Source organism: Haemaphysalis longicornis, unplaced genomic scaffold (genome assembly GCF_048455015.1).
Source record: "Haemaphysalis longicornis isolate Haplotype H1 unplaced genomic scaffold, Haemaphysalis longicornis Haplotype H1 scaffold_3, whole genome shotgun sequence".
NCBI classification, from domain to species: domain Eukaryota; kingdom Metazoa; phylum Arthropoda; class Arachnida; order Ixodida; family Ixodidae; genus Haemaphysalis; species Haemaphysalis longicornis.
In genome coordinates, this window is record NW_027526335.1 from 8041261 (window position 1) to 8060856 (window position 19596).

Consider the following 19596-nt stretch of genomic DNA (forward strand, 5'->3'; position numbering starts at 1 on the left):
ATAATCTTTGACTGTGGCTGTGCACATTTGCCAGCAGCAATAACTGCTACTAGAGAAATAGGCCTCCAGATGGCGTTACTTTAGGAGAGAAGCGTGTGGCGATGACGGCGATTTCAATTCCGTCGATGCAAACGCCGTCTGTGTGCAATGCGGAAATCCTCCTTCACGCCGTTTAAAAGTGTTTCAAAAGCGGGGGCTAACGTGTGTTCTCGCCTGGGTTTTTGCTTTCCCGAGCAGAGGGCAAGAGCGCGTGCCAGGAGGGCGAGTTCCGGTGCGAGGACGGCTTCTGCATCAACGTCGACTGGAAATGCGACGGGGACGCCGACTGCGACGACCACTCGGACGAGCGCGACTGCCCCCCGAGGCAGTGCGCCGCGCACGAGTTCCAGTGCCTGTCCGGCAAGTGCATACAGCTCGAGTGGCGCTGCGACGGCGACTTCGACTGCTCCGACAACAGCGACGAGGACGGATGCGGTGGGTCACCCAACCCGCTGCGGGAAGTGTACTCTATTTTACGCCTACCGGAGATAATTGTCCTCAGCAATCGGCCGCTCATTTTGCTCAGCAGCATTCTACTCAGGTCCCATTTTAAAGCGAAAGCGTTACTACGCTACGTTTTTCAAGGTCATTCACCACGTCACAAGTGACCTTCAGCCACCGGGGGCATTTACAGTGTTCCTCTATAAAATTCACAGATGCTTGATTTTTGCGAAATGAAGTACTGCATCCACTGCAGAAAAAAAATCACGCTGTCGCCCGCGCCACTATAGCTTCTGGCAGCATTTTAAGAAACCAAGCGGCAACAGTTACGAAAGGTTCCACTAGATAGGTTCCACGTTCTGCTTGGAACGCACGTGTACTAGGGCAACGCGGTTCTGTAAACGTTTAAATAGGGCGCCTCGATTCCCGCGGGTCTCCGCCGTACGGCAGCGCTGGCATCGAGACACCCGGCCTGGAGCAGTGGAACGCGGTATACTTAAATTGACTTGAGCAAACCTTTAGCGTGTTTACCTTGGGAGGAGCGCTACGCAAGAAAGCCAACATGAGAGGTGAGCGGAAAAGCGACGGCAGGCATTTACTTGGCAAATGTCGACAAAGACTATCGTCTTTTGTTGACATTTTCAACGAAAGGAGCAGATACGCGGCCAATTTGTTTAGTGGGCATTCATCGGATTTGTTCAATTTTCGAAGAGCAAATTCCGCGCAATAAGGTCGGCGCTAAGCTAACTTCTAAAGTGGCGCCCCAGTGAGAAGCAACGCACAGAATTTAGCTCCCTTTAAGGCTACGTCACAACCACGCGCACATAACTTTGCTCACTTATTTTATTTTTTCTTCCAAAAACGCCACAGCATATTATGTCCTTCCAGCCGTAAGACTAAAAACCCATTTTCCTCTTAAAGGTCAGCCCGCGTGGTCATTGCACGAAGACAAGAAAAAATAAAACAAGCTATAAATAAAAGCAACAAAAAACGCTCGCAAAACAAATACGTAAAAATCTAGGATGAGTGTAGATAGCTACAGCTACACTATGCCGATAACAGTTTAAAACCAGCATGAAAACAGCGATAAGGCAGAAATATTCCAAGCAAAATGAGTGCGTTCATAGCATCCGAGGAAGCAGGAGCTGCAACACCTGAACGAGTTGTCGAAGGGCGCTGAACGGGAGCCAGCTGGCGTAGGAACGCAGGCGCTCAATGACGAACTCCCGCTAAGGTGGCAACTACCGTGAAACACTGCACTATGGCCAAATACCCCGCTGTTACGTTCCCGGGTGCTGCGTTTTCCTGGCTGTTACGTTGTTTTTGGCCGGTCCCGGCATACCTCCCTTTGAATCCAATGTATTGAGAACCCCGCCGTTACGTCGCAAGTGTATACCGTTCCCGCGTGTTACGTTGCGAATTGGCGGTCGGAGCTGGCCATGGAGAGCGGCCATGTTGGCTTTTTCTGCTGCTTGGCCTGGCTTGGCTATAGGCTTAGCCGCAAATGTCGCCGGGGACTTGTTTTCGGTTGTCGCCTGCCTGTTTTCTTGGCTTAGACTCATTGTCATCGTCATTGTTGTCATCGTCATCGTCATCGTCAATCGCCATCGCCAACCAGTGCAACTCGTGTGCTTTTTGCGAACTTCTCGCATGTGTTTTAAAGACGATAGTCTTTCTTGGGCTACTTAAACCCAGAAATTTTGGTCTGTCTGTATGTCTGTCTGTCTGTCTGTCTGTGACTCGATTCAGCCACCCGGCCAAACCAAAACAATGCCTGCGCAATAGTTTTATATAGTCACAGCTAAATCTACCCGTCTATGTCCGGTGTAATGTTCATACTTGTCAACATTGTTGAAGAAGAACAAGACATTACGCAAATATGAGACAACAAATCAATACAGGAGTGATATTTGCAGTGTTCCTTTATAAAAAAATCAAACATGCTTGACTTTTGCGAAACAAAATACTTCATCAACTGCAGAAAAAGAATTCACTCCGCCGTCGCCTGCTGTCGCCTGCGCCACTATAGCTTCTGGCGCCATTTTAAGAAATCAACCGGCAACAGTTACGCAAGATTCCACTAGATAGGTTTCACGTTCTGCTTGCAACGCACGTGGAGTAGGGAAACGCGGTTGTATAAACGTTGAATTAGGGCGCGTCGATTCACGCTCGTGTTCGCCGTACGGCAGCGTTCGCATCGAGACACCCGGTTTGGAGCAGTGGAACGCGGGAAATTTAAAATGATTTAAGCAAACCTTTGGTGTCTTTACCTTGGGAGGAGCGCGACGCAAGACGAACAACATGAGAGGTGAGCGGGAAAGCGAAGGGAGGCATTTACTTCGCAAAAGCCGATAAAGACTATCGTCTTTTGACGGCATTTGCAACGAAAGGAGCAGATACGCGGCCAATTTTTTCTTTGTGTACCTGTCGCGAGGTACACAAAGAAGCGCAGGTAATTCGAGCACAGGTAATTTTCGAGCGCAGGTAATGAAATAAAATTCTGCACACGCTTATTTCTTTCATTTTCCCGTTTCTCGGCTGTTGCGTTTCCTGGTTGTTACGTTTTTTTCCCGCGGTCCCGTGAAAAACGTATCAGGGGTTCTACTATAGGGTTTCCGGGAAAAAATTAGTCACAACAAACAACGAGGAGAAAAAAAACACGCAGGGAAGCACTCTTGCGCCTTTACTTTGCAGCGGCAGTTATGCACATACAGGGGGGAAAACAAACAAGAAGAATCGCTTAAGATATATTCAAACTATTAGGCCCGTTTAGCGAAAGCAAAGCAAAAACACAAATTTATAGCTGAACATTTCCCTGACCACGCACCTTCTTTATGTAAATCACAAGCTTCCGCGTGCGTTTTAACTCCATTCGGGATTTTTAGGAGCTGATAGGGAGATCAGCAAAGTGAGTGCTGCCCACTTGCTCAACGAAGCGTGCCTTCCGGGCGCTAAAAAAGTTCCCCCGCTTTGCGAGCGCCTTTGGCGAATTGCCTATTTAAGGAAACTAGCGACGATGTAGGAGCCTAACGGCGTGTGCGGCTATTAAATGCGTTTATGTACGAGGCGCGAAAAAAATCCCATTAAGGCATTTCTCGAGCCCAGCCTCTTTTTTGCGCCCTGACCCACGCCGCGCGAGAGAACTGTGCTAGAAATATGATTTAAAGGGTAGGATAGGATGGGACAGCACTGGAGGGGCAGGGGGGCTCTTCGGGCTAAAGCTTTAACCTTTGGTCTATTTTAATATTGTGCTCAAGGCTGTTGTCATGCGTGTGGCAGGTACCGACTCTAAGTAGGGTGCTCATAGCCCAGTCTCTGTGTGCCACGTTCACCTTTTTTTTTTTTTAGGTGCGAAGCATCTTAGGACCTCGCAATGTCCGTCCGTTGGCGTCCGTGCACACAGCATTATGGATGAACGGCTCAAAGGGAGTCGCAGAAAATAAAGTAAACCAGAACTGGCAAGATTCGAACCACCGACTCCCACAACAACACGCAAGGAATCCAATACGCTACCACTATAAACTACGTCGCCAGGCGGAAATTTGAATAGAAAATAGGTACTGAAGTGTACAGCGACCTCGCAATGTCCGTTGGCGTCCGTTGGCGTCCGTGCACACAGCATTATAATCGAAAATATGCGAGTCAAGCCACCTAAAAGCGTACAAAACGCAAAAAAAAAAAATCACATCTCCACGCCGTGAACGCTGCCGAGGGTGCGAAGTACTGGGACGCGAATTGTCTTTCGTGTGGCGCGTGCCATTTACACTGCATTTACTGCACGTCAAAATCATTCAAAACTCAGAGTGCATCAGCACGGACGGACGATGACGCACATCACACAGGCAATACGGAACTTGCGTCCCAGTGCCTCGCACCCTCGGCATCGTTCACGGCGTGGAGATGTGTGATTTTTGCTGCCCAACCACATCATCTTCAAACGTGAGATTTCCTGTTCTGCGCATTTCCAGCTGAGATAAATTAACGAACCCGCTGCTCCTGCCAAACAAGCTGGCGCATTTTTTTATTTTTCGTCACGCTCTCATCATTTGCAAAACTATGCAGTGCTCGATCACCTTTCCATTGATGAATAGGAGGAGAGAAGAGAGGCGTTTGCGTGTAAAGAGACGACATTTGCAGCTTTCGCAATTTAGCCTTCTCTTACGTGAATTTTTTTTCTTTGTTCGGAGCAACGGAGTAGCTGGTGCTGCCGAAAAGCGCCAACATTTCCTCCGGAAAAAAAAAAATGCACGCAGTTTTGCGTTCCTACTTCATAAAGCATCATACTTACCCGCCGCGGTAGCTCAGTGGCTAAGGCGTTGCGCTGCTGAGCACGAGGTCGCGGGTTCGATTCCCGGCCGCGGCGGCTGCTTTTCTGATGGAGGCGAAAAGCAAAAACACCCGTGTGTACGAAATTTTGGCGCACGTTAAAGATCCCCAGGTGGTCAAAATTAATCTGGAGTCCACGCGCCTCATCGCCTGCGTTGCTTCGGCGCGTTAAACGCTACCATCAATCAATCAAATCAAGGCATCATACTTCGGTTCTTCATTAATATTACACCTCAGAACAGTGCTATGATATTATTTTCAACACTGAGGCTTGCAAGCGCTCGCGTTAGTTCTATTTCTTCTCCGTTCCGTTAACCCCATCACTCGTCCCACGAATTAACGCCTCTTCGAGCCAAACAGACGCACAGACGCATTCAAACGATTTCGTTTCTAATATTCGGTAACAGGAATTCAGAACTTTCCACCTTCCGCAATAATTGCCAGTGCACGCATGCTAAGAGTTACTATTACATGTGAGTTCAGTGACGCGAACATCCCTTGGCTTGCGTCTGTGTGCGTGTGCATTCGTTTTCAGTCTTCGGATCCCGCCCCACTCCTGTCCTAACTTGGTTCGCAGCCGGGCGTGAAGTTGCCTGTGACCCGGGCCACTTCCGATGCCTGGACGGCACCTGCATCGTGGAGCGGCTCGTGTGCAACGGGACGCCGGACTGCCCAGACCGCTCGGACGAAGCGCAGAACACGACCTGCAGTGAGCTGCTACTTTGCGCGTAGTATTACCGCTTCCTCCTCTCTTCTTCTCTCACCGTCCGTGACCGTCTGGCTGTTCAGCCCAGCACCGCTGCCGCTAACTCAAATCAAATTATGTTGGTCTCTCTCTCCATCTTTCTCCATCCTCTCTCTATATCTCTATCTCTCTATCTCTACCATTTAAAGTCCCGCAGCTGGAGTTACCAAATGCAGGGACATACAAATGGTCTGCTTTTGAACCGCGCTCTTCGTTAAGTGAATCAGCGTCGCGAACCTGTGAACATCGAATGAAAATTGGGTTAGCAAACAAGAGCGATAATTACGCGTATTCAGTCGAGTTCTACGGTAATGTAAGCGTTAGGCTGCCTGGAAAATTTCAGTTCTGCAAATGGCGTCTGTGTGCCACATACAAAAAAAGCTACCGCACGGTCCCACACCTGCGTTCGTTTGGTTTCCTACCTTTTCGGTGATCCTGTTACAGCTTTTCATGGCGTTATAACAAAGCGACACGTGATTTGAATAAAATGCTTGCTCCACCTGTTCTAACCAGCTTACATAAGAAACGTTCGGTTGGCTCTGAAAACGTTTGGATACGCCATGGTAAATGCGTTGAAAGCCTACACTACTTGTGATTCGTTAGAAACAGCTGTCTCAGTGGCATCCTTTCCCTACTTTACAAGATTTTGTTATCGGTGCTGCACTGCTATACAAAATGACGACACGCAGGCGTTTCTTACCAACTGTGATAGCGTAAGAAAGCTGACTTGCGTTACTCTTCTCCGCCGAAGAAAACCGGCAGTCATCTACCTCAATAAAAACGCAAAAAAAATACATTGTTCGGTGTAGTGGTAACATAAAATTTAAATGTCGTTGGTACTCAAAGAAAAAACGAATATAAAATGGGTCTGTTGCTTTTTTAGCATAAACATTATTGTCATACCTAACGCGAAAATTGTAAACATTTCGCTCGTGTTTTCCTTGTTATTACTGGCTGCAGGTTCAATGCATCTATCTGACCGATGGGTTCTTCATTCTCGCCGTTTTCTTTTTGTGTTCGCTAACTAATACCTGCAGCTTAATTGCAGGTGCACTACGCGATCGGTCGCTTTTTTAATCCAGGTTGTAGCCCAGCTTTGATTACCGACTGCAAGTGTACAGAAAAAAAAAAAAAGTAACCCGCCGCGGTGGCACAGTGCCTAAGGCATTGTGCCGCTGAGCACGAGGACGCGGGTTGGATTCCCGGCCGCGGCGGCCGCTTTTCTGATGGAGGCGCACGTTAAAGTTCCCCAAGTGGTCAAAATTAATCCGGCGCCCTCCACTACGGCGCGCCTCATCGCCTGCGTTGCGTTGGCGCGTTAAAACCCTACAATCAACAAAAAAAGTAGTAAACCTTCATCACAACGAAATCGTTGGTTCACAAAACTGGCTTCGTTATAAGCGATAATTCTTTAAAAGCGGAGATTATTTGCCCCCAACGCACTGCTGTGGGGACTACGAAGCACTTCGAATAAAACGAGATTTTGTTGTAACGAGGGGGTTACTAAGGAAAATAAGTTATTAACAAACCATGACTGCATTTAGTAGGACTTTATTGCTGGCTAGTTGGTTCATGCACGTACGGAGGGATAAGTTCGCGCAAATGATGAGGACGGAGGGAAGGGAGGACAAGACGAGCGCTCGTCTTCTCTTCGTCCTCGTCATTTGCGCAAACTTATCCCTCCGTACGTGCATGGCTGAGTGTTGAACAAACTCGGCCCACTTGAACTTTGCTCGTTGACGGAGATGAGAGACGCGTTTGCGAGAGTCAATGCCAGCGCGCGTTTGGCCTCCAGGTTCGGCTAAGAACCCGCGTTAGACGTTCTGCTTCGTTTCTCGCACATAGAGACGAGCACGCCCTGCCGGGAGGACGGCTTCCCCTGCCAACACCAGTGCATGGCCACGGCCACGGGACAGCGCTGCTCCTGCAAGGAGGGCTACCAGCTGGCGCCCGACGGAAGGTCCTGCCTCGGTGAGAGCTTCCCCTCGACGGCCAGTCCTCCGACCCGTGCTCTCCTTCCGATCTTTTTCTTCCTCTTCGCTTGCCTTCCTCTTCCTTCCGCGTGCGTGTCTTGTTTCCCCGCCGGTGCAAGGACGACAGCCTGCAGCTGTCCGGTGGAGTCTCTTTCCGAACGCTGCTGCGTTAGCGAACAAAACTTTAGGAGGCGGCGAAAAACGGAGCGCTTCGCGCGCGAACGTGCCGGGGAATAATAAACCTACTCGCTCGGAGGCCCTCACTTTTTTGCACTTGTGGTGTTTCTTGTAACATTTTCTGCTTTTACTTTTTGAGCGGTGTGTTTTTATGGCAGATGCACGACGTTAGAAGCGATTTAAAATACTGCGCCCGCGTTCACTGCAAAAATATAAAAGTTCCTTCGCGTCTACCGTTCCGCTTTCCTTTTTGTGTGTTTTTCCGGTGCTTTCGGTATTTACGCGCTATAATTTAACTGCGACATTACTGACCTCTTCCGCTTTACTTTGTATCGGCTTTACTATTTTTTTTTGTTCCGAGTATTTTTAAGGTAAGGTACAGTCGGTAAAACACGTGTCTATAACACAGCTTTCGTACTTTCTGCCTTATCGTGCCTCGCCCAAGCGGGATTTGAAGAAAACTACTGTGGCCTTCTGAAGTCTAAGCCGGCGGCCCCTTCAGCCTCCAAGACGTTTGTAAAGAGTCTGCTTCGGTAATCTTCGGATGCAACCATCTTAAGTTGAAATCGCTGTTACAGGCAAGCGTTTTACTGACTGTAACAAAATTTTCACATCCAGCATCAGTTTTACGTTGAGCGTTTTATTAGGCTTACAGTATTCATGACGTTACGCCTTTCAAACAAATGCGCCGTAATTCATAAGTTCTGTTCCTCCTTTATCAGTCCAGATGAATAACATTTTCGACCTAAACTAGACTTCTTTGTTTTTTACTAAGCCGTGGTAGTCCTCGCAAGTAGACCTTCACGTTTGTCTTCGCATCTGCAAGCCTAGAAGTAGAATTTCTCTGCCAATTACGTTCAGAAAATGTTGAGGGCATCCATAGGACAGCAATATTCGAATGAAAAAAAAACTGTGGTTGATTCCTCTGTATTAGGAATCGGTAAAACACGAAAGTGAAATGTGCAGCGAAATCTGCAGCTGACCATGATTTCTGGGTCGGTGCCTGTCGTGTGGGTGCGCTTGGCGAGCGACGTCCTGCTGGCGGTCGCTTCGACAAAAGTTGACTGGCGCCATTTCCGTGACGGATGTGACGTCAGTGAAATATTGAGGTATCGTGGCATAAAACACTTTCGTGTTAAAATATAAATCCCCAAAACGAACAACCCGAAGGATAGCGAACGCTGTAGTACTGAAGGTTGCTTCCCCGCAAGAAGATAAGTTGCGCTTGCTGCGAACACAGAGACGGGCACGGGAAAAAAACGTAGACTTTCACGAGAAGACAGCGAAAGTCTACATTTTTTTCCCGTGTCCGTCTCTGTGTTCACAGCAAGCGCAACTTACTTTCAAAAGCACGTTACACCAACTAGCCCGACACCAAGCTTTACTGAACCGCAAAAAGACCCTGTGTGCAGGGGTGCACTCTTTACAGGCCGCTTGCTTCTTTGTACTGGCGTCACTTCCGTGACGGATATGACGTAAGGGAAATCTTCGTGAATCCCGAAATAAAACACTTTGGTGTTTAAATGAAGCTTTTCCTGCAATATTCAAATCATTATTTCACCTGTCGTCATTTTCTGCACACATTGGGCATACACATCTTGCCGACCATTTCAAATTCAACACTAAATATTTCCTGTAAAGCGTGCACCGCCTCAAGCAGCGTGTGTACAGGAAAATTCTCGGCAGCGGTGACAGTCTTGAGTACAAAGAGACACGCGTATACAAAACATAAGCCCTTGGACCCTTTTTGAACACTTTGCTCACAAATGAACCAACCAATGTGTGGTATGTTATTTTCTGGGCTCTAGGATCAATCAGTTAGGCTAGACTAACCTCGCTCTTTTTCCCCCTTGTAGGCAGCAAAAATAAACAGAATGAACAGAAAAACAAGAATGCTCTTAAGGCGGAAAAAATTACGAATGCAACTATAAACTGTGTGCTCACAAACAAAACTATGCGTTCGTGCGTGCGCTTTCGTAGAATCGAATTTGTGCTCATAGCGGTGCTCACACGCTTCTTGCCAATGCCTCCGGCTAAGGGGGTTAATTCTGAAACTAATGGCACGATGGCCTCACTGTTAAAACTCTGAAGTGTACAGATCAAGATCAAAAGCTCTATTACGCGCCACAGTTGCTTTGAAGCAGGTAAAGCGACGTGTGAAAATATCCCGGCACTGAGGCGCCAGTTCGGGGAAAAGAACACTATCGGTCTAATTTAACCCATCTCCTTCCATCTGTAACCTATTACTTTAAAGATGATAGCCTTTCTTGGGCTACTTAAACAGAAATTTTGGTCTGCCTGTATGTTTGTCTGTGTTTCTGTCTGTGAATGGAGTCAGCCAGCCCGCCAAAGTGAAACAAAAGCTGCGAAATAGTCATATTCCCATAGCCAAATCTAAACGTCTAAGTCTGGTGTCAATGCCCTTACTTGTCAACATTGTTGAACAATAAGAAAACATTATGCAAATATAAGACACAAAATAAGTACATAAGTGATATTTCCAGTGTTCCGTTATCAAAAATTCACAGATGCTTGGTTTTTGCGATAGCAAATGAAATACTACATCAACTGCAAAAACCGCCGCCTGCTGTTGCCTGCGCTGCCTGGCGGCATTTGAAAAATCAAACGGCAACAGCAACGAAAGGTTCCACTAGATAGGTTCACGTTCCACTTGGAACACTCGTGGTGTAGCGCAACGTGGTTCAATAAACGTTGTGGTAGGGTGCCTCAATTCACGTGCGTCTCCGCCGTATGGCAGCGCTGGCATCGAGGCACCCGACTTGGAGCAGTGGAACGCGGTAAATTCAATTTGACTTGAGCAAACTTCTAGCGTGTTATCTTCGGAGGAACGAGACGGGAGAGGAACAGCATGAGAGGTGAGCGGGAAAGAGAAGGGAGGCATTTACTCGCCAGTGGCGCCAGTCGACTATAGTCTTTCGTCGACATTGAGCAGATACGCGGCCATTTTTATACTCAGCCTCGACGCGTCAAATTTTGAAGGCTATTAGCACCAAACGTAACTGAATTTGTTATCGACACTGAAGGCGACGATTTTGACAGCCAGAGAAACACACGAGCTTTTGTTGTAAAACTTCAGGTATGGCATGGACCTCCAAGTATGTAAGTCGGTGCAGCACTAAGGGGAATGATGCTACAGAAGAAGTTTTATCTTTTATTCAGGGAAGAAGGGGCATGTGAAACAGAATGCTCCAGTGCATATGTGGTTATGCATTAAAGCTTTGAAGACAGTGGGTCGTTTATGAGATACAAGTAACGCGAATGTTAAAGAATTCACTATTTTTCAGTACGAATATCGCAAGCCAAACAAACAACTCCAGGAATTGCACGCGCAAGCGAGAATGAAAAGCCATATACTTGTGTAACGCGTATGAACGATGTTCTAAACCGTGGCCGGGTAAAAATAGGCATACTTTTTTCAGACTTTCGCCTTATTGAAATGAACGAACAATTATTTCACAGATGCCTGCTTCGTGAACGCCTGGCGCCGCGCGACGCATTAGAACGGCCGCGGGCATTTTAATAGGCTCCGAAGCTAATCGCATTAGCGAATTATCTGGCACCAGTGTGTGAGTGCTTTTTTGCTAAAGTTTGAAGTGCCGGTGCAGGCGGTTCAGGATTAAGGCGCTGCTGGCCAGAGATTAAATAAATTTTGTGTGCCAGCACGGCTACAATTTTGTATGCGTCGGCCAAGCGAACGCGTATAATTTTGAAGCTCTAAATTATTTAGGAGAGCAGACTTTGTTGAGCTGTTAAAGTTCCCGATGACATGCCTACCCCTGTCGATATACCTTACGTAATCTGCAAATTTCCCGCCTTGCCATAGACGCATTTTAAGGCTGGTTCCGGCTTCCAGCTGACGAAATTGTCAACAGGGCTTTCATCACGCACGCAGTTGTCATGACAACCTGTAGCATCTCCATCGCTCACAAGCGCATAGGTCTTGTTTGAATAACTCGCAGTAACCAGGGTAACAGCTTCGTCCGTAGGGACTCTATGCAGTCGCCTCATGGTGTCGCCGAAAAACACGAGCCACGAGCATGCAATCTGCCGTATTAGTCAGTGCACAAAACTAACGCTCGTAGCGCAAAGTTGGACGTCGACTCTGATCGAAATGGGAACACCTCAATAATCAAGCTAGCATGAAATAAGTGAAAGCTAGAAACATGCGTGCCTATAGCACTTGCGCAAGCCGTACCAACCCATTTTACTCTTTAACAACAAAGGAAGACTGGGCAGTGATGTCATGCACTAATACATACGTCTGGCAGCCTTACCCACATCGAGGTCGTCATTCATCTACGTTTTCCTTAAAAATTATTCACTCCGCTGGCCACACTAAAAAAGATAACTAGCAGTACTAGTATGTGTATGTTTATTACGCAAGAGCGTCTAAGCCAAAGAGCGCGAAAAGATAATCAGTAGCAGGAAGACATTATACACAGGTGTAATTGTGAAATAAATTGCAAGTATTTATTATGGCTAAAAGACGTAGTTGCTCCCTTTACGGGCTACATATTATGCGGACATATTAGGGGCAGGTTCACCGAAAAATAAATCTGACATTTGAGTCTGACAGCGCCAGTTACTCCGATCAAAGAGAAACAATGTGTAAAACAAAAACAAATAAAAGAGAAGAGCTATGCGAACAATGAACTGCAGGCGTGAAAGCCCTTGGTACTAATATACTGTGAATTTCTCATTATTTGCATTATTTGCAACCTACAATGGAAATTGGTAAAAACCGCGCAGCTAGAGACGGGACGCAAAGGAAGTAGGACACAGGAGTAGGACTCCAGCGGTAGTCCTGTGCCTTCCTTCCTTTTCGTCATGTCTCTAGCTGCGCTGTTTTTACCGTGTTCCATTGCTCCAACCAACTATCCCACATTCAAGCATTGTAACCCACAAATGGCCGAATGACTTCGCAGTTGTCTCTGTAATAAAGAGTCCTACGCAGCATTCTTCTTCCGATTCCCCTTCCCTCAAAATCAAAGAAATAACTGTTCTATAACACCATTTCCCGCCATCTAGCACCGACATGCATACTCACAAGTCCAGCTACGCACGTGATTTTACAGCAAAAGCGGGTGTGTTTTTTTCTTCCTTTCCAAAAAATTTGAGTTAGATTAACAGTTATATAGTTTCTTGCGCGTTGATTCCGAATATCACATTGAAATTTATCGTACATGAGTCCAAGTGGCATTTATCTTGCAAAAAGCGCGGCTCCGTTTGAAAGACGCGCGCTTTTCGTCTTTTGACGCCCCTGATTGGTTGCGCCCGTCATGACGTCAAAGGAGGACACCGTTCGGCCGCGCGGGTTGTCGGAAGCATTGCGAACGATCGCACGGTTGCCTTTGGGGCAATTTAGCTTGCAGTTTAATTTTCGCACATGACTGGATGTTTGTTTTATAATTTCCCGTGCTGTTGGTTCAATTATCTTGGAGCTTAAATTTGCTTTACACGACAGAGAACCCCAAAGCAGTGACTGTGACGTCGACTAGTGGGTTCCATCAAAATATTTTTGAATTAGGCAACCAGCATAGGGGGATTTTATACCTTATGTTAATACTAGGTACTGCCTTAACTGTTTATTATTATACATAAAACCATTTATGCCGAAGATTAATGGGCGTTTTATAAACAATCTACCAGCGAAAGCACGTACGTGCACTGCGCGAAAAAATAGCGTTCATGCGCTGTAAACGTATATGCGAGACACATCTTGCCGGTACACGCATAAACCAACAAGCAGACTCTGCTTCCGCATTTTCTTTGTTCGTTGTCGCCCACCCCAGCCCCGTTACTCATCCCCGTACACAGACCCACAGGCGCGCGCCATTTCGGCAGCGGCGCTACAGCGCCTCCGCGATTGCTAGCTGCACTTCGATGAGTGCCGTCTTACTGCTTCGCATGCATTTATTCTGAAAACACTGCAGCATACTAGTGCCTGCTCAGCATTATTGGCTGTAGTAGGGCTTGATTTTCGCTTGTGCGTTGCGCATTCTGCTACAATATTACGGCCACCTCGTTATAATTAACAGACCAGTCGGACAAGGCAGTTGCGTTGTAGTTACGTTACTTTAGGTAACAATCACCAAACGTTTGGGATAATGAATCGTTGGCCTGTTTCAGCATTTCTAGATTTAAGCATTTACCGCGCTACTCGGACAGAGGCCGTATATTTACTCTTCGCTCCTAATTTTTTTTAGTATCATCATTATATATATCACCGACTATCATTGGAGCACACTTGAGGTTCAGTGACAACAAGTGCTTGCCAGGTTATAATATGCAGCCACAAGGAATCTTGGGCAAAAAATTAGGCCCCCGCAGTCAACACAACTTATGGCACGGTGGTGGTTCGGAGTGGTGTTTTTTTTTTTTATTCCAGACAAGCATCACCTTATCGTGACATGTATACTTGCAAAATAAGTAATCTGGTTGTCTTGGTTCTTTTACTTTGTAGGAATACTGTTTACCACTTAGCCGGGACAGAACTTCTATCAGGATTGGCCCCTTGTTTTAGTTTCGCCAAAAAAAATGTTTTTTTGAACACTGTCCTGAGCCCATAGGGAAAGAAAACCGACGCGTTTAACGAAACAAGTATTTCCTGAACAAATGTGACTTGGTTTCTGGAATGGAACGAAACATTCCCGGCCAAAGTACAGCAGTATTCCCCATCCTTCCTAAATCTAGAATCTGATGTGAACATTCACGTCCGTCGCATCAAAAAAAAAAAAAAAAACCACATTGGAGCGGTTTACAAAGTATTTAACGTAGTGTTGTATATTCTCTGTCATCAAGCACAGCCACCTCGGCTGTCGCTTCCGTATGTTATCAAGCATCCCGGCGTGGCATTATTCTGCTTAGGAATACGGCATGATAACGTATGCCTCGTTTGGCGTTCGTGCATACTTTTTGAACACGAAAATTGTACAAATGAGTGCTATCAACCACAACAACAAGTATCATTCACAAGGAAACACGGCGAAAAGAGCATGGCCGAGGCGGCAGAATCCGGCCGGAAGTCCAGGTATGACGTTTTTCAGCCGGTTTTCGCCCGCGCTCTTCGGTCTTCCGGCATCGCGCGGCGAGATGGGGGCGGGGCATCGGGCCACTTTTGTTTGCTCATTGCGCCGCTTCTATTGCATGTATTGCGAAAATATTTCGTACACATGAACTATTCAATGTGTACTTGCTGCTAGTCAACTTTTCTTTTAATTCTAAAACCGCTTCACCTTCCCTTTAACTCTGTTTACAACGAATTTAGACATGTGTGTGGCTAGTATTACGCAAATTATGCGCGCCGAAGCTCCGTATGCAATACAGACTGGGGTATACAAGTTTAAATTAGACCACCAGTAATCTAAACGTATCAGTGTTCTAAAACGTGCCACGTTATTATCACACACCAGTTTACCTGCTGCCCGCAGTTGTGGCGTGTAATAGGCTGTGTAACCTTGTCCTTCACAGTTCAGAATTTTAGTGATAAAGCCATCGTGTCGTTAGTTTAACCTTCATATGAAAAAAAAAAAAGGTAAGGAAGTTGAGCCGAGTATATGCGCACAACTACGTGCTCGGGCTCACGCGCACACGCGCACACAAACAGTTGTTTGCGAGCACATAATAAACACATGTGTTCACCTATTTTACCGCCTTGGCAGCATTCTTGTTTTTTTTTTATTTTACAAGTCTTGAAAAAAAAATAAGGACAAAGTTGGTGTAATTTAACTAAGGATCTTAAATCATACAAAACATGAGAGCTAGCATTGGTTATTAATTTGTGAGGAGGATGATCAAAAGAGGTCAATGACTCATTTTTGTTTATTTCCAGCGGAGTTTCGTTTAGTTCGGTTTTGTTTGCGCGTCTTGGGATGGCAACTGTGACTGCAAGAGGGCTCCGCCTCTAACAAGAACTATTTGAGGCGATGCACGCTTTACAGGATTCGTTTACTGTTGCGAAGAGCTACGAGAGGTCGCAAAGGCGGATCGCGCGTGAGCTTCTGGCCAAAAAATACTAATACTATTGCCTGAACAAAAAATAGGGTGTGTCGTCAAGATTTTCCCGCCGATTCATCAACGAAACGAGCGACAGAAGTGCAGAGAACGAGATTGGGGACAGCGAGTGGAGAGAGCTGCCTCCGCAACGCTGCCGACGTTGCATAGTCCAAGCGTGACTCACCTCCCTCTTCCGGGGCTCCAGTCGCACGCCCTCTTGACGTGGCCCCTGTCAATAGAGAGTTTTAGCTTAGAGTGTTACAGTACCGCTTCCGTCCTACTGGTACCCAACTGCGCATGTGCGCATTCGTTGCGGTAGGGTGGCTTAGTTACGGTGACGGCCTTGCCGTGCCCGCGCGCTCCCGTGCAGTCGGGCACGGCGAGGCGGGTACAAGAAGGTACGGTGACACGATAACACGCTGAGCTAAAACTCTCTCATGATTGTCCACGCTGTAGAATCGAGTCTGCAGCCAGTGCATGGCAGCAGAAGAGGAAGGAATGACGGCGACGAAATGCCGATGCTGGTGGACAACAGAAGGAACGATAGGCAGCGGGACGGCTCGAGCGCTAAGCACGGTTGGCGCGCTGTACGAAGCACAAATGGAGCTGTATCGGCAGTCATTTTAAAACAATCGTCCTTTGCAACTTGTTCCAATCCATGCGAAAAATAATGGCAGAAAAGAATGATGATGATTTGAATGAAGCTAGCAAGGCCTCTAACACTGCTGTCTTACGAAGGCCTACAACATTTTTTGAACGCAATTTTGCGCCTGCGCCTTCTTTATGCTGCACATTTTTGTGCCTTCTGCTTTTTCAAGTATGCCGAGCCAACTAGCCCAAAATTGATTGTGCTTTAGCATATATTTACGCTCAATGGACACAGAGACGTTGCGGTAAACTTCGCGCTCGAAATTACCGTGCCAGAGTGATCAAGATTGGTACATTGTGACTGTAACACATATCGTTGCCAATCTGCGCATGCCCGGAGTTTTATCATCACCGAATTCAATATGATGCCCTGAGAGATGCTCGTTAAACTAAACTACAAGCTCAGGCTGGTAAAAAACACGAAACTCGGTCGACCAGGCGTTTAGGGGGCGTGAATGTGGTGCTCTGTGGAGGTTTAAGGCTACTGCTGCCGCCGGGACAGGACACATGGATCTACAGGAGGCAATTCCGACCGGCACAGTTCAGCACGGAGATGACGCGGGCTGCTCCCGACTTCCACTGCTTCTAGTTTGGTGGCAGAAAGACGAACTATTCTTGTCGTTCCTCACGAGACTTCAGGAAGGAGAACACCTCAACAGTTTCGGTGCCGAGATGATTGAAAGTTGTATTGTTACCGTGCGAGAAAGTAGGAATAACTGCCCCAAAATCATCCTCCTAACACTCCGAACAAAGCCGGATATTTTAGGGGCGAATACCCTTAGGGGCTCGGGCGGTTGGCGTCTCATGTCTTCGTCGTAAGCGTCTTCTCATGTAGTCACGGTACTAAAAGACCGGGACACTCGTTTACGCCTCGCGCAAAAACGTAACGCCTGCTAAAAAAAAAACTACAACGGGACACTCGTTTATGCATCACGCTGGAACGCTTCGTAACGCGTACTAAAAAAAAAAAAAGAACACGGGGACACTCGTTTACGCCTCGCGCTAGAAAGTTTTGTCCTAGAAAGTTTTTGCCCGGAATTTGTCCTTTGCAGGGCTGTCCGCTGAAGCACAAGTGTACCGCCGCTGTACCCGCCGCGGCTTATTGCCGCCATCTAAGTAGCATAAACAATAGTAACCGCGCACTGCTCTGACCAGCGCGTCGTGCAGGGCCGACACGCTCGAAAAGCGGCCAAGTAAGCGTAGAAAGGTTCAAGAATACAAATGTGGTAAACTTTGATCTCTGATGAAAGGATGGGCCGATGAATCTGACCATTGTTGGATGTCAGAACCGTAACGATTAAATAGGCAGATCATATTAAAGCAGTGACGACCATACCGCTCCTTCTTAACGACATCAATTTTCTTTTGAGAGACCACAGCCCCTCCTCTATAGGGGAACAATCCCGTGTCATTTAATCCTCACATGTACAGGTTTTTTTTTTTTTGTATACGGACGACGGGCTCCCCAGAGTTTCCAGCCGAAGCGCCTTTAACAGCCTCGTTGTAACAACTATAACAACAAGAAGAGGTGGCATGTAGGCAAGGACACGTTCCTTTCGCATTTGCGTGTCCGAAGGTCAAGCCGTCAGTATACCTGTGAGATACGCTTGAATAGGTGCCACCTACTTGTGCGATCATCCTCAACTTTCTCGCAGATGTGGACGAGTGCACGTACGAGGGCACCTGCAGCCAGTCGTGCGTGAACACCGTGCCGAGCTTCCAGTGCCTGTGCAAGGAAGGCTACAGGCTGCGGGATGACAAGAGGCACTGCAAGGCACAAGGTGCGCCTCTGGTCCCTCCAGGAACCGCATGTTACAGCAATGCTTACCTTGATATAGTGGACACCAATCAGCCGGAAGGGGGTTATTGGACATCGGGACCCTTTATCCTGCCTTTATAACGATGTCGATAAAGGATAGTTCTAATGCTAGACTACAACGAGCGTTCATGATGTCACTATACTATCTGGGTTCAGTGTGTCTTGATGGGCTAAGCCTACAAAACGCTCGGACCCAATGAGGAGTAATGATAATATATGTTGGCATTCTAAAAGGAAACAACTGCTTGCACAGCTATGCGACCTCGTACCAAGGGCTCGAGCTGCGCGGATAGAGGTGACCTGGAGCTCCATACGAAGGCCTCAGATTTGTGTCCTTCACCAGTCTCGGCCTGATATAAAGCCTTTTTTTCTCGTGGGAAAATACAAACAATTCCACGCTCCCCACACCCAAATTTGTTTCACCTCATGAGAAGAAAAGAAGTTACTGTACTTACGACTTTGCTTAGATGACCAGCATTACAAGTTTGACGGGTAAAATCATGCGGTATGCGCTGAAACTACAAACGTTGGCGCCTTGAGCACGGTTCCATAAAGCACTAATTTCCCAACTACCTCACCTGAATCCCGCTCCGTGCGCGTTTCCTGCAGGCTCCGAGGCGTACGTGGTGTTCGCCAACGGCGCGGACATCCGTCGCATCACGATGGACAAGTCCGAGTACACGTCGGTGGCCGCCAAGCTCCAGAACGCCGTGGCGCTCGACTACCACCTGTCGCTGGACCTGCTCTTCTGGTCCGACATCACGGTGGACGTGATCCGCGCCTGCAGCCTCAGCAACTGCACGGGCGGGGGCGAAGGGGACGTGCGCACGCTCGTCTCAAGGGGCCTGGGCAACCCCGACGGGCTGGCCGTGGACTGGCTCATGGAGCGCGTCTACTGGACCGACTCCGGAATGCAGCGCGTCGAGTCTGTGGACGTCGACGGCCGCCATCGGAGGGCGCTCGTCTGGAAGGACCTGGACAAACCGCGAGCCATCGTCGTCTACCCTCAGATATCGTGAGTTCCATGCACCAAACAACGGCGCCCTCTCTTGTCTTCCTGGATGTCATTCGCAGCTCTGGATCGTTCCACGAGCGAAGCTGATTACTCCAGGTACAAACCCAGGAAACGCCTGGTAGCGTCCCTTTGACCTTCAAGCTCAGCCAAGCGCAAATATTCTTCTGAAGCTTACATCAGTGGAGGAAGTGGTGCCCGGTCGCCATAATTCGGTAGGAAAAGGAAGGTTCCAAATTAGAAACCAAGAAAAACTTGTGTATGTAGATTTTATGCGCATTACCAACTCTAAATTTGAGGGAATTTATAACTAAAGCTATTTGCAACACCATACTTACCATAGCCTGGCGCAAATATAAGGCACAGTTGTGAAGAGGATGTCATATTAAAACCGAACTAC

The 19596-nt window shown here is 47.5% G+C and overlaps 1 protein-coding gene across 1 annotated transcript in view; it reads left to right on the forward strand.

The window, feature by feature from the left end:
- Positions 1-19596, forward strand: part of LOC144173906 (low-density lipoprotein receptor-related protein 4-like) — a 342322-nt gene that overhangs the window by 285608 nt on the left and 37118 nt on the right. The window contains exons 7-11 of the mRNA XM_077702231.1: positions 238-474; positions 5384-5515; positions 7397-7522; positions 18021-18146; positions 18794-19199. Of these exons, the coding sequence (XP_077558357.1) occupies positions 238-474; positions 5384-5515; positions 7397-7522; positions 18021-18146; positions 18794-19199 (1027 nt within the window). The remainder of the gene's footprint in view (positions 1-237; positions 475-5383; positions 5516-7396; positions 7523-18020; positions 18147-18793; positions 19200-19596) is intronic.